Source organism: Strigops habroptila, chromosome 2 (assembly GCF_004027225.2).
Source record: "Strigops habroptila isolate Jane chromosome 2, bStrHab1.2.pri, whole genome shotgun sequence".
NCBI classification, from domain to species: domain Eukaryota; kingdom Metazoa; phylum Chordata; class Aves; order Psittaciformes; family Psittacidae; genus Strigops; species Strigops habroptila.
The window spans coordinates 82,274,914-82,295,386 of NC_044278.2; the positions used below are offsets into that span (position 1 = coordinate 82,274,914).

Here is a 20,473-nt window from a genome sequence, read left to right on the forward strand (position 1 = left end):
CCAATCGCCAGGGGAGCCGCTGCACAAATTCGAAATCCCGCCCTTTTTCTTCCCGCTGTTGAGGGAGCGGGTTCCGTTTGGAGCGTCACGTGGCGCGGGAGTGTCAATGAACGGGAGGGAGGGAGCGGGAAGCGGCGCGGGGTGTTCCTTCCGCTTCCGGGTGGGAGGAGAGGAGTCGCCATGGCGAGCAACGCCGCCAGCCTGAACGCGGTGCGGGAGACCATGGACGGTGCGTGGCACAGCCGGGGGAAGCGAGCCCTGAACTGCGCTCGCCTCAGCCTCCTGTTCTCGCCTCTCTCCTCGCGCTGCGGGGCCTTGAGGCGGGTCCTGCCAGCACAAGCGGCTCTCGTGTGTGTGAAGAGGATCATGGTTTGCTGAAGGATTTAGCACATGGCAATTTCTTTTTATTTCCTGTTAGGCGTACCGCCTAACACACTTCAAATGTCCATGTATTGCTAGTATCTTTGGGCCTTGTGGGACTTGTCTTTACATTGTATATAGCTGTGAAGTATTTAACTTAGAATAACGTTTTCAATATTTATAAATATATACGTTTTCTATTCTTTCTCATTATTTCACGTGGTTAATGCAAATTATGTTATCTGTTTCTATGCATCTTGGATTTAATCTGGGGGGGAAGGAAGTGCATGGAAAAGAGAGGAAGGACCAACCCTGTGGTGCTGTGAGTGGCAGCACGTGAACTGTGGATGCCTCATGTTAGAAAACCAACATAAAAACAAACAAACAAAACAAAAAAAAAAAACCAAACATACTGAAAAAGTTTTGAGGAGGGCAGTTGATGTTACAGAATTAGAGTAGTTTCTGGTACACAAAAAAAAATCATGCTGTTGTAGGATGGGGAATCATAGGTTCACCTAGGTTGGAAAAGACCTTTATGATCATCAAGTCCAACTTACCCAGGGCTGTCAAGTCCACCACTAAACCATGTCAGTAATGTGAGAGAAGTGTCACTGGGAGTAGCAGGAGATATGCCAGAGATCTATAAGCCAGGAGAAATGTGAGCAGAGTGACTAAAGATCAGGTGTTCACTTTCTCTTCCAGCCTGACTAGGAGGAGTTGAAGCTGACAGGTTCAGAAGGTGTTTCTTAGCAGTGTGTAGTGGGAAACTCTGGAATTCCTTGGAATGGCTATGCCAGAAAGCTTACATGGATTTCGGGCAGAGTGGAAAGCTGCCAGGAAGTCACCTGAGCATCGTTAAATACGAAGACTTTCCCCAGAAATGCCCTGATGAGAGACCAGAGGCTAGGGAGAGTGTTCGGGGGGTATTGCTTTGTGTTTGTTATTTTCTTATGATCTTACCTTGTATTCCAGTTCTGGCTCCTGTTACATAAGGACTCCATAACAAAGACCTTCATGAGTTAAACTGGTGTAAAAATGGGTTTTCCAGCCACTCACCTATTCCCTCTGACCTGCTGCGGGAGGCAAGGCAAGACTAGCAGGGTTATTATGGCTGCTCTGATGCTCCAAGAGAATAAGATCATTCTGTATGGGTGGAGAGAGATTTGGTCGGGAAGGACAGTGATTGTAAGTTCTTGTAACTGTTCTTGACACCTACATTCTCTGCACTTCTGCAGGAATGTTTTAGGTAGGAGGGACAATATGCAGATGTAAGGACAAAGTAGGGCTTTTGAGAACTGCTATGGAAAGTGTACTAGCCTTGAGATTTAGGAGACCAGGCTTCCTGTGTAGCAGTGTGTGTATTTTATTTAGGATAGATGTTCATAATGTAATCTCTTCCTGAGGTCAGGTGTTTTTAGAAGAAAACAAATATCCATAACTTAAACATGCACTTGATCTTTAAATATTTTCTTAGAAAGAGCCTTAGAAACGCCCTCATGTTTGAACTTTCACTGCTCTCCATAAATAAATTGGCTTGGTTTTTTACTGTCAAAATAACAATAATCTTTTGAAATTTGCATTATAAGAATACATATTTAAAGCGGTTTGGTGGAGTAACTTAAAATGTAAAGCACTGACAGCTGTATCCATGTAATTAGATTTTTCTTGATGAGGGCCCATCATAACGAATAGAAAAAATATTTGTAGGATAATTTTTTTTTTTTTTTTTTTTTTTTTTTTACTTTTTAAGTAGAATATGAAACCTGTGTTGTGTCTTAACTTGCTGGATAACAAACAAGCACTGAATGGAAGTAAATGGCTTGGTACTAAAAAAATGTTTTTTTGTAACTTTAGTAACTTAGAAAAGTAAAGTGCTTAATCTAGAATGTCAGATATAAATATTTAGCAGCTGTCTTCTGCAGAATTGTTAAGAGTTCAGATTTTTTGTGGAGAAGCTGCTACATCTCTCTGCCAAACATGCTGCCTCAACACCCAATATTTTCTTTTAGAAACTAGTGACCACAACTCTTGCTGACACAGGAAATAGGAACTAATCTTTAGTTAGATTTACTGCTCTGCCTTCAAATACATCGCATGCTTAGTAAATTTTATGATAAATATTAAGTGGTTAAGAGAGTAAGAACTGTTTATTTCTGGGAAGCTGTCAGTCTTAGGTCTGTAGCTCCTAGTGTTCAATGGCATTTTTATTGCAAATGAATCAATTTGTTGTTGCTTTATCTGGCTGTTGAAGATGCTTTTGTGCAGACAGGATGCACATACGTATTGTGTTTGGAATGGTTGGCTTTCAAGTCAGTGGGAAGAGAAAGCCTTGCTGGGGAGAAGAACGCTTCACTTGTGGCGTGTAGCTAGGGCTTTGGTCTGACAAACTGCTTTCATGTCTTAAACTTATGCATATTGTTAATCCAACCTACTTGTGTGGGCTAGGTGTTATCACACCTAGAGGGGTTTTTTCATAGCATCTGACATTTCTCTCTGACTTCAGTGCAATTGGCTGGATACATTAGGCCTTTGTTATCTTGGCCTCGGTAAGTGTTACTGAGGGTTGCTGCAGTATGTCTTTGGTACACCAAAGTAGAATATTTTCATAGCTGTCAAGTGGACAGTAGTCACCATGCTGCTTTTACGTGGTGAGAAAGACCTACTTCACTTTCTTCTAGCTTGGGTGAGGTTTGATTGCAGAAACCATGAATAACATCTGTACAAAATCAACCTGTATTGCTAGGGGCTTAGCCTCAGGATGGAGCTTACTGGCGCAAACAGAGATAAAACCTCCATGAGTTGTTCTGCTACTTACGTACAAACTGTTTATGAGAATGAAACAAAAGGGGCCTTCCAGGAAAGGTTTGGAAGGGGAGAGAGAAGTCTTTGTTTCTGCACAAAACTAACTGGAATCTCTCCCCCAGAAGGTGTCATGCTGACATGTAGCTGTTCTTGATATCATGTAAAAATCAAATAGTTTTGCTTATCCTTAAACAGTGCTAATATCAGACCTAAAGCAAGGTTTAGTTATGGAAAGAGGTGGCTAGAAAACTCCTGACATGCTCTGTAAAAGCTTTAAGAATGCTGTCCAGTCCATTTTAGTAGGACGTCATCAGTATCTGGAGTTCAAAGCCACGGATTATTCTTATAGCCTACTTCTTACATAACTGGCAAGAATGTTAATTATTGAATTCTTATTTTTGTTTTTAAAACCCATTATCCAGCATTAAGTTTGCTGAACCAGAAAAGCATGGTATTTGTGTTAGAAGCTTTGGCTTCTTGCTTGTGCTGGTAAACTGAACATGAATGTTGTTACTGAGGTTCAGACTGAAAGAGCTTTCCACAACTGCTATGTTCACAGACTCTACTGTAGAAATTAAATTTTGAATAACGTTTTCGATCATTGAAATTTCATAGTCTGTAGGGACTAACGTGCTTTCATTTTTTGTCTGTCGCAGTTCTGTTTGAGATTTCAAGGATATTAAACACTGGCTTGGATATGGAGACGTTGTCTATTTGTGTGCGGCTTTGTGAACAGGGGATAAATCCAGAAGCATTATCATCTGTCATTAAAGAACTGCGTAAGGCTACAGAAGCTCTAAAGGTAATGCTTTTTATAAAAGCTTATAAATTTGTTTTTAAGAGTCAGATGTATGTTCAACTTGCTATCCTTCAATTTGTAAATTGTACTGAGATATGACTCATTTTTACATCAAAGAAAATAACTGTTCCATAGGAAAGGCAATGAATACAACTGAATGGAACATGAAGCAAGAAATGGAGTAAATAAAATCTTTTCAATAATAGCCAGATTAACTCTTTCGGAGGAAAAAAAGACCAAACAGCCAAAATCCACATATTTTTATTCTGGCCATTTGTAGCAACTATTTGCCCCCTTATCTGCATCATATCATAGTTTGCTACTTTCTACTTTAACCCATATCACCTTATTTCTACAACCTCAGGCCTAATAGTATGCAGCAGTACTCGTAAACAGGTACATGCAGCTTGCTAATGTAATCTTCACATACAGCTTTTACCACATTAACCTCTGCTTTCAGTCTCTCCAAAGACAGACAAGAGGGGATGTATGTATATATAGGGCTTTTCAGAATTTAGCATTTACCTGTTTGGCTAGTGGAGAGGGTAACTATGGTTCAAAAAAAAAACCCAAACAAAAAAAACCCAAAAAAGAATCCTCACTTGCCTTTTAAAGGATTTTTATTCTTTACTGACTACCTAAACATCATGATTTCTTTCCCCCTGTACCTTTTATTTGTTTATTTCTGGGAAGGTGGAGGGGAAACCTCTGACTAGTCTGCCTATTCCTGTTCTGCAAGACTGCATTTTGATTCTTAGAAAATGCAAGTTACAGATATTTTTAGTAAAGGCATGCAAGTCAGGGCTATTTTTCACCCGTTTTCAAATGTTTTATCTCATTTTTAACTTAACATTTTTCTATGCTCATGCATATTTTATATTTGTGTACATGCTTAAATGTGTGCATGCATATGTGTTTAACTCTGCATATAAATAATTGAGGGCTGTTTTTACTGCTTCCTTTGCTTTTATTGGTTTATCATCCCCATTGCTGTCCTCTGCCTGTTTGTCCCATAACTGGCTTAAAATCTACCAGTGTCAGTCTCCAACAACTGTACGTTGCTGGCTGGGTTGAGTTATTCGGTAACAAAAATACTTAGTGATGACCTTAATCAAAAAATTGGCAGTGTGATTAATGCAGTTATGATTAGTGGCATTCCTCTAAGTTTTATGTCAATTTATCTGTATGGGTGGGAATAATAAATACTATAAATTGTATAAAGAAATAAACTCCAAAGGAAAAAAAAAAAATCATGCATTTGAGTACTTCTTGAAAGCATTAGGGTAAAATGTACAGAATACAAGCTGCTCACATACAGGATATACAATTTAACACAAGCAAATAGTAATGGCAATGTCAGTAAATGTTAAGCAGTTGACAGCATTTTTTAATTACTTTTTTTTAGAAATAAAAAGTATTCATGAGAGAACAAGACTACATATCTTATAATTTTCCTAAGTAGCTTATTTTTAGACTTTTAGGTTCTCTAGATAAATTAAAATAGTCACAAGACAGGAGTAAGTTTAATCCACATGGTGCCTACTTTTGGTGACTTGTTATAAAGGTTTTTTCTGTTTCTAGGTCGCTGAAAATATGACAGGCTGACACAGGAGGAGATTTCTACGTGAGAAGAATGCCAGGTCAAAGTTAACAGAGGCCTTGAAGATTGCCACTGTTCAGAAAATAAGTGGAAAAGGTGTGTGTGTGAGAAGGTTTCGGAATATTTCTGTAATCTTCTTGAAAAGGATGATGTATAGTATAACTTTGAAAAGTTTTTTAATGAGATAAGTTCATGTGTAAACTCATTACTTGGTATTTTTGTGAACTACTTGTGACTACAGTGCGATTGCTTGTACATCTGCTGAACTTACTAGTGTGTAGCAACAAATATTGTATAATGAGCATAGCTTGTTAGTGCATCCTTTCAAAGTGCTAATATATCCTGGGTTTTATCTCTTGCTTTGAGGAAAAACTACATATACAATTTTAGTTTCATGTTATGGACCAGATAGGAATGAAGTCCATCCTGACTGTATTTTAGTTAGAGTGAGGGTAGTGATTTAAGTCTTAACCTTAAAGTAAGAAATAAAGCACTTTTGATAATGTAGGTAATGAATGGTCCTTTTGATTCAGATTGCTGGGAAAAGTGTTGCGGGAGGGGTTTTTTGGGTTTGTTTGGTTTGGTTTGGTTTGGTTTTTAACTTGGATAACAAAGGAACTTCAGTCATCCATGCAGAAATGTATGTAAATTTAAATGCTAGATTACATGGAATATTTTATGGAGTTGAGAGGATACATTTGTTACACTTGTTCTGACTACTAGACTTCAAAATATTACAGCCGTATTGCTACTGCGTAGTCAGAGCGTACATGAGAAGCATCAGATTTCGCTGATGGGAATCAATGAGTCTTCAACAGTCATTTGGTATAGGAATGTCTTCTCATTCAGCACTAGGAATCTTCACTGATGCTGAAACAAGTGTTTATAGTATATACAGTGAACTGTTTTATTGTGTTACTTACCAGTAAATATCCTTGCATCCAGGAGTTCTACTTCATAAGAAAATGGGTTTTTGTTGATTCTTCATCTGCTACTATTTAAGCTTTTTTTATTTTTTTGTTTTGTTTTTGCTAGCATGGTTTCAAGATGCAGCGTTAATGGGACCTAACTTCCAAGGTTAATAGTTTGGAGCACATTTGGAAATGAATCTGGAATCTTAGTTAAGCAAAACATTATATTTGTGCAGAGAAAAAGAAGCTCTTTCTGCTTTAAGAGTTTCCATTGCATGCAGTCTAGGTCATAGCTCTACAAAAAGTGATCAAAGGGGCTAAATGCTTCAAGTTGCTGGCAGAGAGAATAGAAAAATAGTTATGTTACACTGAATCATTTACCATTATTTCCGGTTAGGCTGGCCAAAAAATCATTCCAGGAAGATGATGTGAAAACTTCTGGGAAGTGGTAGAGTCACCATTCCTGGAAGTATGTAAAAGATGTGTAGATGTGGCACTTAGGGACATGGTTTAGTGGCGGACTTGGCAGTGTTGGGTTAACAGTTGGACTTGATAATCTTAAACATCTTTTCCAACCTAAATGATTCTATAACCAAGCTGGAAACTTCAAATGTTCACGAGTGAGCAAAATGATACCACTTAAAAATCCTGTGTACACTGGTGATGTAACTTCAGATTTATAACACTTCAGATTTAGAATATTGGGTGTAACGGTTTTTGAAAATGCTCAGGTATCCCTAGTATGAAAAGATATAAGCAGTGAAATTTATCGTAGGGAATCTGAAAAGTCATTAAAACATCATGAAAACGCCAGGTCAGATCAACACAAATTATCAATTATCTTTTACACTTAATTTTATCTAGACTCAGTTCTGCATGTCAAAAATGAGAAAAGACTGGGGAGCATTCTTGCTGTTTTCAGGCATCATGTCTAAGCCTGTGAGTTCTCACTTGTGAAACCTAGACTCCAAAAGTTTTGTGTAAACTATTGCAAATGTGCCCAAAATAATTATGATACCTTACTAGAGTGCATGTTTCTGCTGGTGCTTTTCCTTCATTGCCAGATCTTTGGGCAGTACAGGAATTCTCATGACTTTCCTTGAATGTCATTCTATTGATTACTTTGCTTTTATGTATTTCCAGGGTTTTTTCTAACTTACTAGCTTGATTTTAGTTTTGATTCTGTGTCCTTGAAATGCTTAAAACCGGCATGCAAATGCAATATGAGAACATTTTAGATATATTTCTTGATGTTTCTAGTAAGTCGCATTTCACCATCAATAAGCTTACTGTTTTTACGTACTTAGACATTTGCTGGTAGACCTTTTGCCGTGCAGAATTATAGAAGCAGGTCATGGTTTTGACATTCAGAATCCCAAGTTGACATACATAAAACAATGCATTGTTTCCATTATTACATGGAGCTAAATGGTAACAATGGTTATATTTAATAGTTCATTTACAAAAATGCAATCCTGAAGGTTGAATATTTAATGTGTTTGGGCTAAAAGCAGGGAGGATGTTGTTTCTTAAAACTGGCAGAGCTGAGGTTACCTAGAAAGTTTATATACTTTTCCTCAGTGTGCTTGGTGAAGTTTCTTTCAAAATACTGCATGGAACAAATGTGCTTAGGAATTGGTGTAACAGAACTCAACGTTTGTTTTTGATTTGGTGTAGCATCTGCAACAAACACAAGTAATATATTTTTTCTTCCTCCTGGTAAGAAAAAAAGAAGAAAATCCCTGTAGCAGGGAGTTTCATACTGGAAATGTTTCTCTGCTTTAAAATAAGTCTATCACTTTGTTAGCATCCCAGCTATGTGAACATGAGCATTGGTGGTTGAGAAGCCTTGGCTGCATTTGTAACACACACTGCCTTCTACTACATTTAACTAAGCAGCTAAGCAAACAGCACATGCTTTTCCTCTGGGCTCCTTACTTACATGCTCTTGGAACTCTTGAAAAGATAAACATATGAATAGCTATACAGGTCTCAACCAAAAGTTTTTCTAACACAATAGCCTGTCTTTTAGTCAAAAGCAGCTGCCTGAGGAAGGAGAAGAACAATGCAAGCACATTTGGTTCTTTTCCTTCTGTGTTCTCCTGGCTTCCAAGTGTCTTCTATTCCAGGCTTTCCTGCACATCATATGGTTTGTCTATTTAGTAATCCCCAATGCTTCTTTTTCCAGTACTTGTCCGGTTTCCCTTGGACTGTATGTGCTTCCTGAATAACAGCAGCCTTCATCAGTTGATGTCTGTTTCATAAAGAATTGCTGTTACTTGTTTATTTTGAACCTGATTTTCACTAGCTTAGCTTAATGTTCCCTGCACAGTAAACTCTTACCTACCATGCTTGTGCCAGTCATGGTTCTGCAGATACATAACATTCACGTTTAAATTTCCTCTTCTAAACTGAAATGCATTAGTTAAGAGATTCGTTGGCTAATCGAAGGCATGGAGTAGCTTCTGTATTTACTATCCTTTGAAATTTTTCTGGGTCTCATATATTATTTTCTGAGAGGGGAACCAGAACTGCACACAGCATTAGGCATGTAGTTAAGTACTGGCCTGTTTGTTTACTTTCTTCTTCTTTATTCATTTCCTAGTAGTTCCTCATACTTGAGTTTTTAAATTTGAGCTGAGCACCAAGCTGTATTTATGGCATTATCTATTGTAGCCACAGGATCTTACTCTTAAGCAGTAATGATAAGCTCAGAGGCTGTTGATTCGTAGGTGAAAGTACGGTTGTTTATCTCCGTGTATATAATTTTTATTTATCTTTGTTGAATTACATCTGCCATTTTATTTCCTAATCAGTCTTATGTGTCTTTCTGCAGTTCTTCACAGTTTGCTAGTAGTCTTACTACCCTCCCTAACTTTATCCGTGGCAAATTTTGCCACTTCGTCCCTTTTTTGAAATTAATTACGAATAGGTCAAGCAGCACGTGAGCTAGCAAAGCCTCTGCAGAGTGCTACTGGTGACCTATGGCAGGAACTGTTTATTCTTATTCCCATTCTTTTTCAGTGATTATGAATAAAATGCCGTCCTGCCTACCACTGCCTACTCATTCTTATGCCCAGTATCTTTAGTGTCATGTGTATAGCACAGCTGTGGGAGCCTAAGCACAATCATGAAGCCAGCCTGGCTGAGACAAGGCATTCTAGATAACTATCAGGATCAGTGACATTTGTAATAGTATAATTACATTTTAGAAATATAAATTTAAGTAAGAAAATAACTTTACAGTAGCTTGTAGAATACCAGAAAAGCAGACAAGCGTGATCCTGAAGTCTCTATCTTAACATGAGGAGTTTTTATTTCTCAGGTAACTGTGTTAGCCAAAAAAAAGTCTGTTTAAAAAAAAAAGCTGGATGATGATCAGGCCAAGACACTTAATAGATCTGTACCCATGAAAAGTGCACATATATTTGTCAGCTATTTTTCTTTCCCACCTGTTGGTCTCCAGCTGAGCAAATACTAATTCAATCCTAGACTTGCTTTTTAATTCAATCAGCTAGGTCCCTCTGCAATGAACTTGAATGCTGTTGTGGGGAGACTTACTCCAGGGACTGCTCCCAGCAGGCTGTGCCAGGTTAGGTCCTACCATTCTTTCCCAACACTTACCACTTTCAAACACTCCCATGTACTTTTGCATGCTTACAGTTTCATTCTATAGAAACCCTGCACCCCTCATTATTTGACTAGACATTATATTAAAAGAAAAGCACAAAAAAATTACTATAAGCTAAGAATCTGTGGTGACCCATGACAACATGCTATGTAGTATGTCTGTAAACAGCCTGCTTTAGAGAGAGCTGATGCCAAACAGTGTGGCGTTACTTTACTATGCATGGATTCGAGCTAGGGACTTAGGCATGCCTTTAGTAGTGGAGATTCACCTCTTTGAACCACAAATACTACTTTTAATTAAAGTTTGGAAAACCGATTTCCAAAGAGTGAAAGGTGTGCCAAATTAATTTAAACTGTTTAAAAAGCACGGGTGATAACAGAATTGAAGACCAGTCACCCAGCATCAGCGCTTGTAAACAGTGAACCAGTGAACTTGGGATTTTATCAGCAAAGAATGAGACCAAAAAAAATGTACTGAGTTCCATTTGAACATTGCTTGGTGGAAATGTCAGTGGCCTAATTTTTTCATATTTATGGGTTTATATGCGAGATGTTGATGCAGCATGCTTCAATTTATGCAGCACAATTTTCACTTAAAACACACCATTAACATCATTTAATAAAAACAAGTGTACTGTGTTGGTACCCGTTTTGCTCTCTTGTTACCTTGGGAGTGACATTAAAAAAAAAAAAAAGGCTTTAAAAATGTAAAAACCAAAAATCTCAGTTCTTGAAAAATGGTAAACTGAGAAGGATTTTTGAAGCATCATGAACAGTTACTTTACTGCGAGGATTTTGTGAAGTTGTAGGAGGAGTTCCTGTTAGATACAGAAGATGATAGGTTTATTAAGTAGAAACAGTGAAGTAAAACCATAGTGCTATCTGATCGCTGCTTCCAGGCTCACTGTTTATACTTCAAGAAGGTTTTAGAGGCAGGAGGAAAATTTAAATGAAACCTGTTTTGGGACTGGAGAACAAGCCTGGTGAGGTCTGAGAGAACTTACAAGTGTGCAGGTTGTCAAAGAGAAGTTGAGAAGAGACATAACTACCATGGATGTGGCCTTGAACATAGAAGGAAGTCTTGTGGCTACATCTTTTTGACCTGACAGAGAAAACATACCAAATCCAGTAGCTGATACTGGACAAATCATACCTTAAAAATAAGGCACAACTTCACAGAAGTGAAGGTAAGTAAACTTGTTGGCATACTAGGGAAATGGCAAACTGGCTAGTGCTTGTGGTGTTAAAGTGAAATTAAGAATACTTCTAAAAGTCGTGATTTAGTCCAGTTTCTGGAGAAACGTCTGTAATGCCCCTCTGCACGGTGTCAGACGCGCTGATTGTAGCAGTTCCTTCTGCCTGCAGTGTCCATGTAAGGCAGTGTGAAACAGCTCTAAGTAAAAGTAATACGAAGAAAATTAAGAATATTTAGGATGAATATCAGTAATGTTTCTGTCAGTAAGATAAATGGAAGCTTGGTTTCTGAGACATTTAAACATTACCTGATAAGAAAACCCCAAACAACAAAACTATTAATTATCTGAACTGGCAATCTGGAATATATTTGAGTCCAGGCACTTTTATTATCACTTCATAAATATTCCAGTTTTGTCACCTCAGATTCTTACTTGTAAGGAGAGAGCAGCTCATGAAAATGTATCTCTGAAAGAGCTTAATAGTGTCATTGCATGGGCAAGCAGGGGTTTTAACACTCAAATGTAAGTTTCAGTAAAGGAGATGGAAAATGTGGGCATGGAGGAGGTGGCACTTGGCCATGCTGTGGTTCCCAAGAGAGCAGCCAGGAGGACCCCTGGGCAGGGAACGGAGCCATGAGAGGGTGAAGAGGCTGAGGGACATCCCAGCTTGATTTCATTTGGTTATTTTATTTGTACACTAGATCCAAAATTGGTGTCTTTGAAGATAACAGCAGGTAAGAATTATTTAATGGACAGGAGATACACGAGAGAATACGGTTAATAGGTTGTCACATTGCCCTACTCCACACCCACAGGTTCAGTCCCTTTGACAAGAGACTTTATGAGTTAGGTGGGTCATTTATTAAACACTCTCTGCAATGCTGAAGCTGTGTCAGGGTCCTCTATGGGCCTGGGACTCCTTGAGGGCAGCGGGCATCAGGGCAGGGCCTGGCAGCTGGGGTCTGTCCCACCACCCCAGCCAGGGAGACGTGGCCAGGCCCAGCAAGGGGAACCTGGGATGGCCATGCTAAAACATTTTTGACTGTCAAATGTTTCTTTGGCCTTGAAGCTGGCAGTGGTAAGACAATGAGGCTGCCAACCCCCTCTGCCATCACTACCCATTGGCACAACTTGTGAGGACACCACATGGAGGAGCTGAATCATCAGCTATCACTCCGTCCCATCTCCTCAGCTGTTGCTCTGCCCCATCTCACCAGCTATCACTCCATCCCACTTCCCTAGGCTCCCAGAGAAGTTCTTTGTGACATTTCTTCCTGCCTTCCCGGAAAGCTGCTTTGGTACACCCTCTGGTTTTGTTCCCAAGCCACGTTACAGGGCAGATGATTATGAACAGGATGAATTATAATTTTGGCATGGGACAGCTCATTGACGACAGAGAAATGGTCTCATTCCTGTGACCAGCGAACTTGTGTTGAACTCAAAGTGTACTGTGAGCAGCAGCAGGTGGTTATTTACTATTTGTGATTTACAGCTGTGAAAAACCCAGGATGTTACAATAATATGCACATTACCCTTAAAGGTCAAGACTTTATGAGATATAAATGCTGCAAGAACAATGTTAAGGAAAAACATTAATCACTTGCGAATACAGTACTCTGGCATACGTAAGATTTAACGAGGGATTTAAAGGAGAATTATACACTGGTCTTACACATTTTGAAGATGAAAGCAAAAATATCTGGACAAACATTTTCCTAGGACATATGAAAAGAAGCCTTGCTATTATAATAGGGAGAACTCAAGATACAGTCTGAGTTGTATAGGATATTTTATGTGGAGGGATACAAGCTGAAGTAAAACCCAGGCTCTTTTCAGATCAAGCATTTTTCTAATTAAAAAATGGGTGGTTTGTTTAGGTTCACTGTTCAGATGAAACCAATCGAGGCATAGGAACAACTCAGCAAGGTACATGCACAGCTGTTTATTCCTCTGTGCTCTTACATTTGCACTCACATTGAAGGCAGAAAAATATCTATGGCACATACACAGACTGATAATCTAGCCTGTATTTTTAGCGTGTTATCTTGGGCTAAGCATTTCACTGTTAAGAGCGACATCAGTTATAAAGCTGCCAGTCTTAGTCAGTGCTGCCTGCTCTGATGACTTTGCAGCAGCCGTTCCATTTTTAGAAGTGTTGGGCCAAATTCAACATTGACTTGCACCCTCTGAAGTTTTATCAAAGTTAGTGAAATAGCAGTACAGGGCATGAACCCACAGTTCATCTTAACTGTGACCTAATGGAGGATATAAAAACATTATTTTGTTTGGGCAAATCTTTTAACTTTCCCATGGGAGGGCACTCTAGTTAAAACAGGTTGTTTTCCTTTATCAAAATATTAAAAAAACTGAATTAAAATTAAAAATTGAAATAATTTTACTAAAGTTCTTTTTACTAAAAGATTTTAAGATTTTCATTTAGTATGGTGTTATTCTAATTTGTCATTCTAGGTCTTGTGCTTCCATTTCTCTTTGGTGAGCTGGGTTTTCTGCCCAACCGTATCTGCCACAATTCACCATTTTCCTCTCTCCCCTCACCTCTATTTTAATTCTGTTTTAAAGGGGGTCAGGCTTCAATATTTTCCAGTTTTTCAGCAGTCATTTCGTAATATTTCTCCAAGATAATCAGGCACTATTCAATAAAGAGTTTTCTTGACAACTCATTTTTCTCCTGGAAACAGTTTTGATGTAATTATTTCGATTCATCCTAATATGTGCACAGCTGTCCAGGAGACTGGAGTCACGCAATATTCTGCATGGCCAAATCTACTTAGTGTGCTGGTGTACAAACTTTTGTATTTATGTACCCCTAAAATACCTTTAGAGTGTCATAGTGTGCAGTGTAGGTACCCGATGCATTGGCATATGTATGATATGGCATATGTGTATAGAGATATCACATAAATATCAGGCATAGCCTTCAGTCTTCTAAAATGCAGCTTTTATTTGCTTTATGTAATTACTGTCCTGTGTCAGATACCAGGTATCCAAGTCACATTTGGTGACACAGAGGTGTAGGTTTTTCAAAAAATCTCTAGGACAGTATCTCAGGCTGAACAAAAAACAGCTTTGCCCTGTTTTCAATATACTTGTCTTTACTCTAGCCTTTCTCTATCTCATCTGATACAACCTTATTTGTGTTACGGACCTTTGTACGTACAAAGGTCTGCCTATTTCGTCTTTGCAGCAGTTAAAGTTTGCGTTTAAGAATTTTATGAGCATGGTGCCATTATCCTTCATGCCTTTCAAGTTACTTCTGTAATTATTTCTTTAAAAAACTTCCAGTAGTTAAAGCAGGATAAATATTACTGGAAAGGGTTGCATATTCCACTAGATGGCAGACAAACATTTGCAACCACTGCTGTAGCTGTGTAAAACAGCCCTCTTAGTTTTGCGTGGATTCTAATATAAATAGAATTTTATGATCAGTTTCTAGTTTAATGAAGGATCGGTGCAATTTAACCTTTAGATTTATTTTTTAAAACATTCTAAAACTAGAAGGAAGAATGAAAAGTACGCTATTGATTGCATGACCTTGGTTCACAAGAGAGCTGAGGTTTAGGCACTTAACGTGTATTTTATGCATTTAACTTTTACTCATATGGAGTATACCAGTAGTAAAATAGCCACAACTGAGAGGGTTTTCAGCATAGCTCATCAGTAGTGTCATCTTTTTCCTTTCCTTAAGTAATAAAATGTACACATCTGTCTTAGTGCACCAAAGGAAGTTCTGCAACCCTCTGTGGTTCATAGCCACTTTAGTTTTTTGCTTTTGGTGTTTATGTACTTTCTGGCAGTTAATCAGCAATCTACATTGTTTAATACAAGAAGTCACAATCAAGATAAGGGCAGCACGTAGACTAATGTGTGTAGGAAGATATGCCTCCCTGATGAAGATATACCAATGGATGTACCAATACCATAGGAGCATCAAAGTTTTAATCAAATAGCAACTAAATAGCCACATTTATTAATGTGGTAGATTAGGCAAGAATGAAGAAAACTCCTGCCATTTCCAACAGCAAAAAGAGAAAGTAGGCGCAGGATGAATTCTCATGCCTGCCTGCTGGCCAGGAGCTCATTACTGTCTGTCGAATGTTTCTGGATCTGTTTCTTGTCTGTGGTCTCCAAAATGAGAATTGAGTAGAGGAAGGATAGAGATTTCCTAAAGTAGGATATTTAAGGGAGTGGGAAAGAAGTGCCATGTTAATCTCCAGCCTCTCGCCATAGATGACAATCTCTCAGGGACAAGATGTAGCTCCCAGTATAAATCAGATTAGGTTATCAAGGGTTAATTAGTGAAAAGAGAGCTATCCCCATCCCCATCCTCCCCGCAGTTCACCCACTAAGCTTTTCCCAAAATATTTAGTAAAATTGTCATTTTGTGCTTCAGGGTGGTGGTGTTTTAGTGAAAAACCCAGATGATTTCAACTATCCTTAAACCTCTATTTTTCTCTTCAGCCAGCGGAGAGAGGCAAGCTCTTTCAGTGGAGAGGGGCCAATCGGAGCACTAAAGTTATTCTTCATCTCTGAATTGCTCTCTAAAGGAAAATCTCTATTGACTGAAGAGGTAACCCAAGGAGACTAGTATCCTTAGGCTAAGATTAGTCTTCACAAATATTCCCATTAGATCATCTACTCTGACTTCCTGTATTTCACAAGCCTTTGAATTTCACCCAACAGCCTCTCTATTGAATTCAATAACTTGTGTTTAGATAAAGCATATCCAAAAAGACATTTATTCTTGAGCTGAAGACATTAATAGAGATAGTGTATCCATTGCTTCCTTTGTGGGTTTGTTCCATAGTTAATCATCTCCACTATTAAACTTTGTGTGCCTTTTTTCTTCTTTTAATTTATCTGTCTTGAGCTCAGTACACAGCTGCTTGTTATGCTTTTTCCTTCTTAACTAAAGAACTCTTTAGTCTGTGGGTTTTTCTCCTGAGGGAGCTATTATAATCAAGTCACCACCCTATCTTCTTTTTGATAAGCTGAAAGGATTTTCCTTTCTGTAAAGCGTTTTTCTTCTTCTCTCCAGTGGTCTTCTCTGCAGCCTGTGGTGTTTTTGCCTTCCCTTCTGTCTGATAGCAATCTCACCTGTGCTGTGGGTGGAGATAAGATCAGTCTACCCTATTCACTGTTTTGCTCCTCTATCACACCCAAGGTTCCCTTTGAGCTATGCTTTCTCAGAGATCCCTTAAGTCCTTTCTGGAGTTAGTGTTTTGCAGAACATGATCCTTCATTTTTCAAGTACGGCCCAACTTGTTCCAGGTTGTTTAACTTTTCACGTGTCTGTGTTAAAATGGATTTCACCTGAATTAGTCCACCTTACTGAACAGGTCAAAATCCCTCTTTCTGTCTGTTTTGTCTTTACGTTTACCACTCTGCCAACTTTTGTGTAACCCACAAGTCGTATGAGCAACAATTTTTTCATTTAGTTCGAGGTTATCCATGACAAAGTATCAGCACAGCTACTGAACCTTGCAGCATCCTGCTAAAATCAGGATGGGTGCTCCTGCTTTGTATAACAAGAGTGTGCTCTTGCATTATATAATAAGGCCATAGCATGTGCTTGTGTATATGCCCTATCCTTAATTAAATCAAGTCTCAACAATGTCTTTGCTTGTGGAAACTGAATTTTGTAAGATTTAGCCATTTCTGAATCTTGTGAAAGGAGTTTTTGCTGAGATTGTTTAGGCCATAAAAAAAAAAAAAAAAAAAAAAAAAAGCTGTCAGGCTTTCTAAAGTCAAAACTCCCTACAAAAGTCCAAAAGTATGCAGTTACAGATAGAGTGGTGACTTGATTATAAACCAAATTAAGCATGAAGTAAGTTTTATTTAACAAGACCTATTTTGTACAAAGCCATGTTGACCATCATTAATTGCGTTCCTTCCTTTAATTTTTGTATTAATTGAATCCCACATCAGATTATTAGCTTTTCCATTAATTTTCCCTCTGGTTTTTGTGATGATGGTTTTACTGGCCTTAAGTTAGCTGGGTCATCACTGTTGCCCTTTCAAAAGAATGGTAAAATATTACATCTAATTCAAGATTTATCTTATTTATCCAGATTTTTAAATATATAGCACTAGACTAAAGATCTTTTGCTTAAGTTTTCCTTCATCCCACTGTTTTCCTTAACTGTATGTAAGTAGCTTCCTTGTAGTTCCAATTATGTGTATATTAGCATATTATGTCATTGTATTTAATACTTTTATTTTCTATAATTTTTTATGTCTTACACTTTTGACTACTGTTTATAGAAAGTAATCAGAGCACTTCCCTGACATCAGACAGTATCCAGGTATGGAAATTAATTTGTTTTTTCCTGGTTAAAATGAGAATTAAGACATTCGTAATTATTGTGGATACCTTTTGTGCTACAAACTTAGAACTCTTGAAAATAAATCCTGTTATTAGGGCTGACTGTATGGGAGTCACCAGATGGCACTGTTGCAAGTGTCTTGTTGATTCTTTTGTCTAGAGGAGACTATATAAAAATAGGCTTTGCAATATATGCTTAGTTGTTGTTTATTTTTCCCTTACAGTAGCATAGCCCAAATCTGTCGTAAGCTAAATATTTTCTCACAGACATTGTAGTCATCCAAAGGTTTTGCCTATGAACAAGCTAAACATACTTTCAGACTACAAACCTCTCGAGCCAGGCAGCCTAAGTGTTGGCCAAGACTATGACGTTCTTCAATTGTCCACAATGTTTTTGGAAAGTAAGAGTCATTCTTTAGAGGGCAAGAAGTTTAGGCAGCCTAGCGACAATCAAAGCATCCTGAACTACAAAAATATGGGGAAGACATTCCATTATTTGCTGCTCTGGGTCAGACAGAAAGGTAGGGACATTTATAATGTTTCGTTATCTAAATTGAGAAGAAAAGTGATAATGTTGTTTTAATGTAATTCAACTTCTGATAAAGTCCTGAAAAAGTTCATAAGCCAATTTCAAATCTGACATACAGAGAAGAATAGCAAGTCAGGACTGACAAAGACAGTGACAGTAAAAGTATGTGGCTGTGTAATGAAGCTCGTACAGCTCTTACACTGCTTTACTTATCAAACTGCTCATTCTTGTAAATTAATATAAAGCATAAAAATCAAAGGAATATAGGGAATACGATTGCAACTATACATGCTACTTTGGTGGGGTTTGTATTGCATATTTCCAATAAAATTATTTTCATGCGTTAGTAAAGCTCTGAATCTAGCTTCACTTGTTTAGAACCTGTACACTGAAGTCTTATTTATTTATTTATCTGTTTGCTACTCAGTATCAGAATTATGCCTGGTTATGTACATGTGACATATACTTGCCTAATCTTTATTTTGCAACATACATATTAGAAATGTGGAGCCTAGTACTTGACACTTATCTAGGACCTGCTTAAACACCATTAGACTACTTGACACTGACTGTGTGATAGTATTTTCTCAATTAAAATGTCTGTTGGGATTCAATAGAATAAGGATAATCAGTTTCATAGGGAAGGTCCCCATAAAACACCTGTCCAGGTGTAACCTATCCCAGCAAAGCAAAAAGAAATTATATTCATATTTATCAAAATGCATAATCTTTGTATTTTATATATTCTATTCCTATAATGGCTTATTTATCTTAAATTAGACTCACACCTCAGCAGAATTCCCTGAGGAAATATTTGGTACCTCGGCATTCATAAAATCCTTTTTCATATAAAACAAAGCACAGGAATGTTAGTATATACATTTAATGTAAGCTTTGGGTTTTAAAGTCATGTCCAGAATACTTGCCCTGTAAATAGCACAGAATACCATTTCTCTCACTAGAAGATGGAGGCCTAACCAATGCTGCCAGTCTTGTACAAGTGTTTCCTAGAGTGCAAATGTTTAAGATGGAATGTTAAATTAAACAAATATTTTAGTTGCTTCTGTAAGCTTATTCATATCCATTTCAAGTTCACTGGCTTGCTGTGCTGTCAGTGTGACTTTACATTTTTAAGTAGGCAGCCATGTTATATACCAATGATTTTGCTACATCTCCTGCAAAGAAGTAAGAACTGTTATTAGAACACAGTATTGAACTATATATGAAAAAGAAAAATCCCTCATTGTGTCAGGAGCAAAGGGAGGGAGGGAGGAATAATTTCTTTTGGGGCCATGCAACTACCTAGGCATTCAGGAGCATTTCAGGAGCTAACATCTCTTGCAGCCCTGTGCTGTGAGTAGTAGGAGTCACCCTCTGTCTTATGAGGCACTGGGTATAGTTTTCTAGCTCTCCTGGATGTATCTCAAATTACCAGTTTAAATTGATGAATAAGGGCCTTCAGGTAAAGGTACAAAGGTGTTTCAGATACTAAGGAGATAAAAGCCACGTGTAAGCACTTCAATGGATTTCTCGTGTTGTTTGTCCGTAGCTGCATTTTTCCCTGTATCCCTTGCCAGAGATAATCATAGTCATCTTACTCTGTGTTTTTTAGTGGTCATTTACATGCCATCCTCACTACACTTTTTACTCATTTATGTGCTTGCTGTTGCTGGGTTAAGGATAATATTTTCTCAGGCCACAGCTGAAATGCTAATCCATATAGTACTTCTGTCACCTCCAAGGTGGATTATTGTAATTCCTTTCTGGTGCCTACCTGATTGTAAAACTTCACAAGTTCTGTTTTACATAAAATGCTGCGGCTGACATGCTTATTCATCTTAAACCAAATTAGCATATCACTCTGGTCTTTTGATCCATGCCATGGCTGCCAGTTAGAGTAGTGCTTCCTTCCTATATGACCTGGCATGCATTGATGCATGATGATGGATTCCGACCACAAGTATTAACACAAGCATACAGTTTAGTAAAATATTGCCTTGCTTCTTTTGCACACTTTAAATTGTCTTTTTCTTTATGTTGATGTGCTAACAATTCTAATAGCCATGTTTAAGAATAATTAATGCATTCCTAGATATTAGAAGTGGTAATTCCTCAGGCATTCTAGTTGAAGTAATATGTTCTCTAGCTGTAGAAAATCAGGTTGTAAAGTGCTCTTCTAAATGAGGCTTTTACTAGACAAACAGGACTCTGCTGTTTGCTGTTTCCACTTTCAATATGGAATATGGATCTACTTAAGCCTGTGTCTGCCTGACATCATATGGAATAGCATGGTAAGGAAAGAA

At 38.0% G+C, this 20,473-nt stretch overlaps 1 protein-coding gene across 1 annotated transcript; it reads left to right on the forward strand.

Annotated features, from left to right (window-relative positions):
• Window positions 1-143: 143 nt before the first annotated feature.
• On the forward strand, window positions 144-9,284 carry MZT1 (mitotic spindle organizing protein 1). Its single transcript, XM_030477533.1, has 3 exons — window positions 144-229; window positions 3,819-3,964; window positions 5,543-9,284. The coding sequence occupies exons 1-3, from the start codon at window positions 181-183 to the stop codon at window positions 5,564-5,566; spliced, it is 219 nt and encodes a 72-aa protein (XP_030333393.1). The 5' UTR covers window positions 144-180; the 3' UTR covers window positions 5,567-9,284.
• Window positions 9,285-20,473: the final 11,189 nt, after the last annotated feature.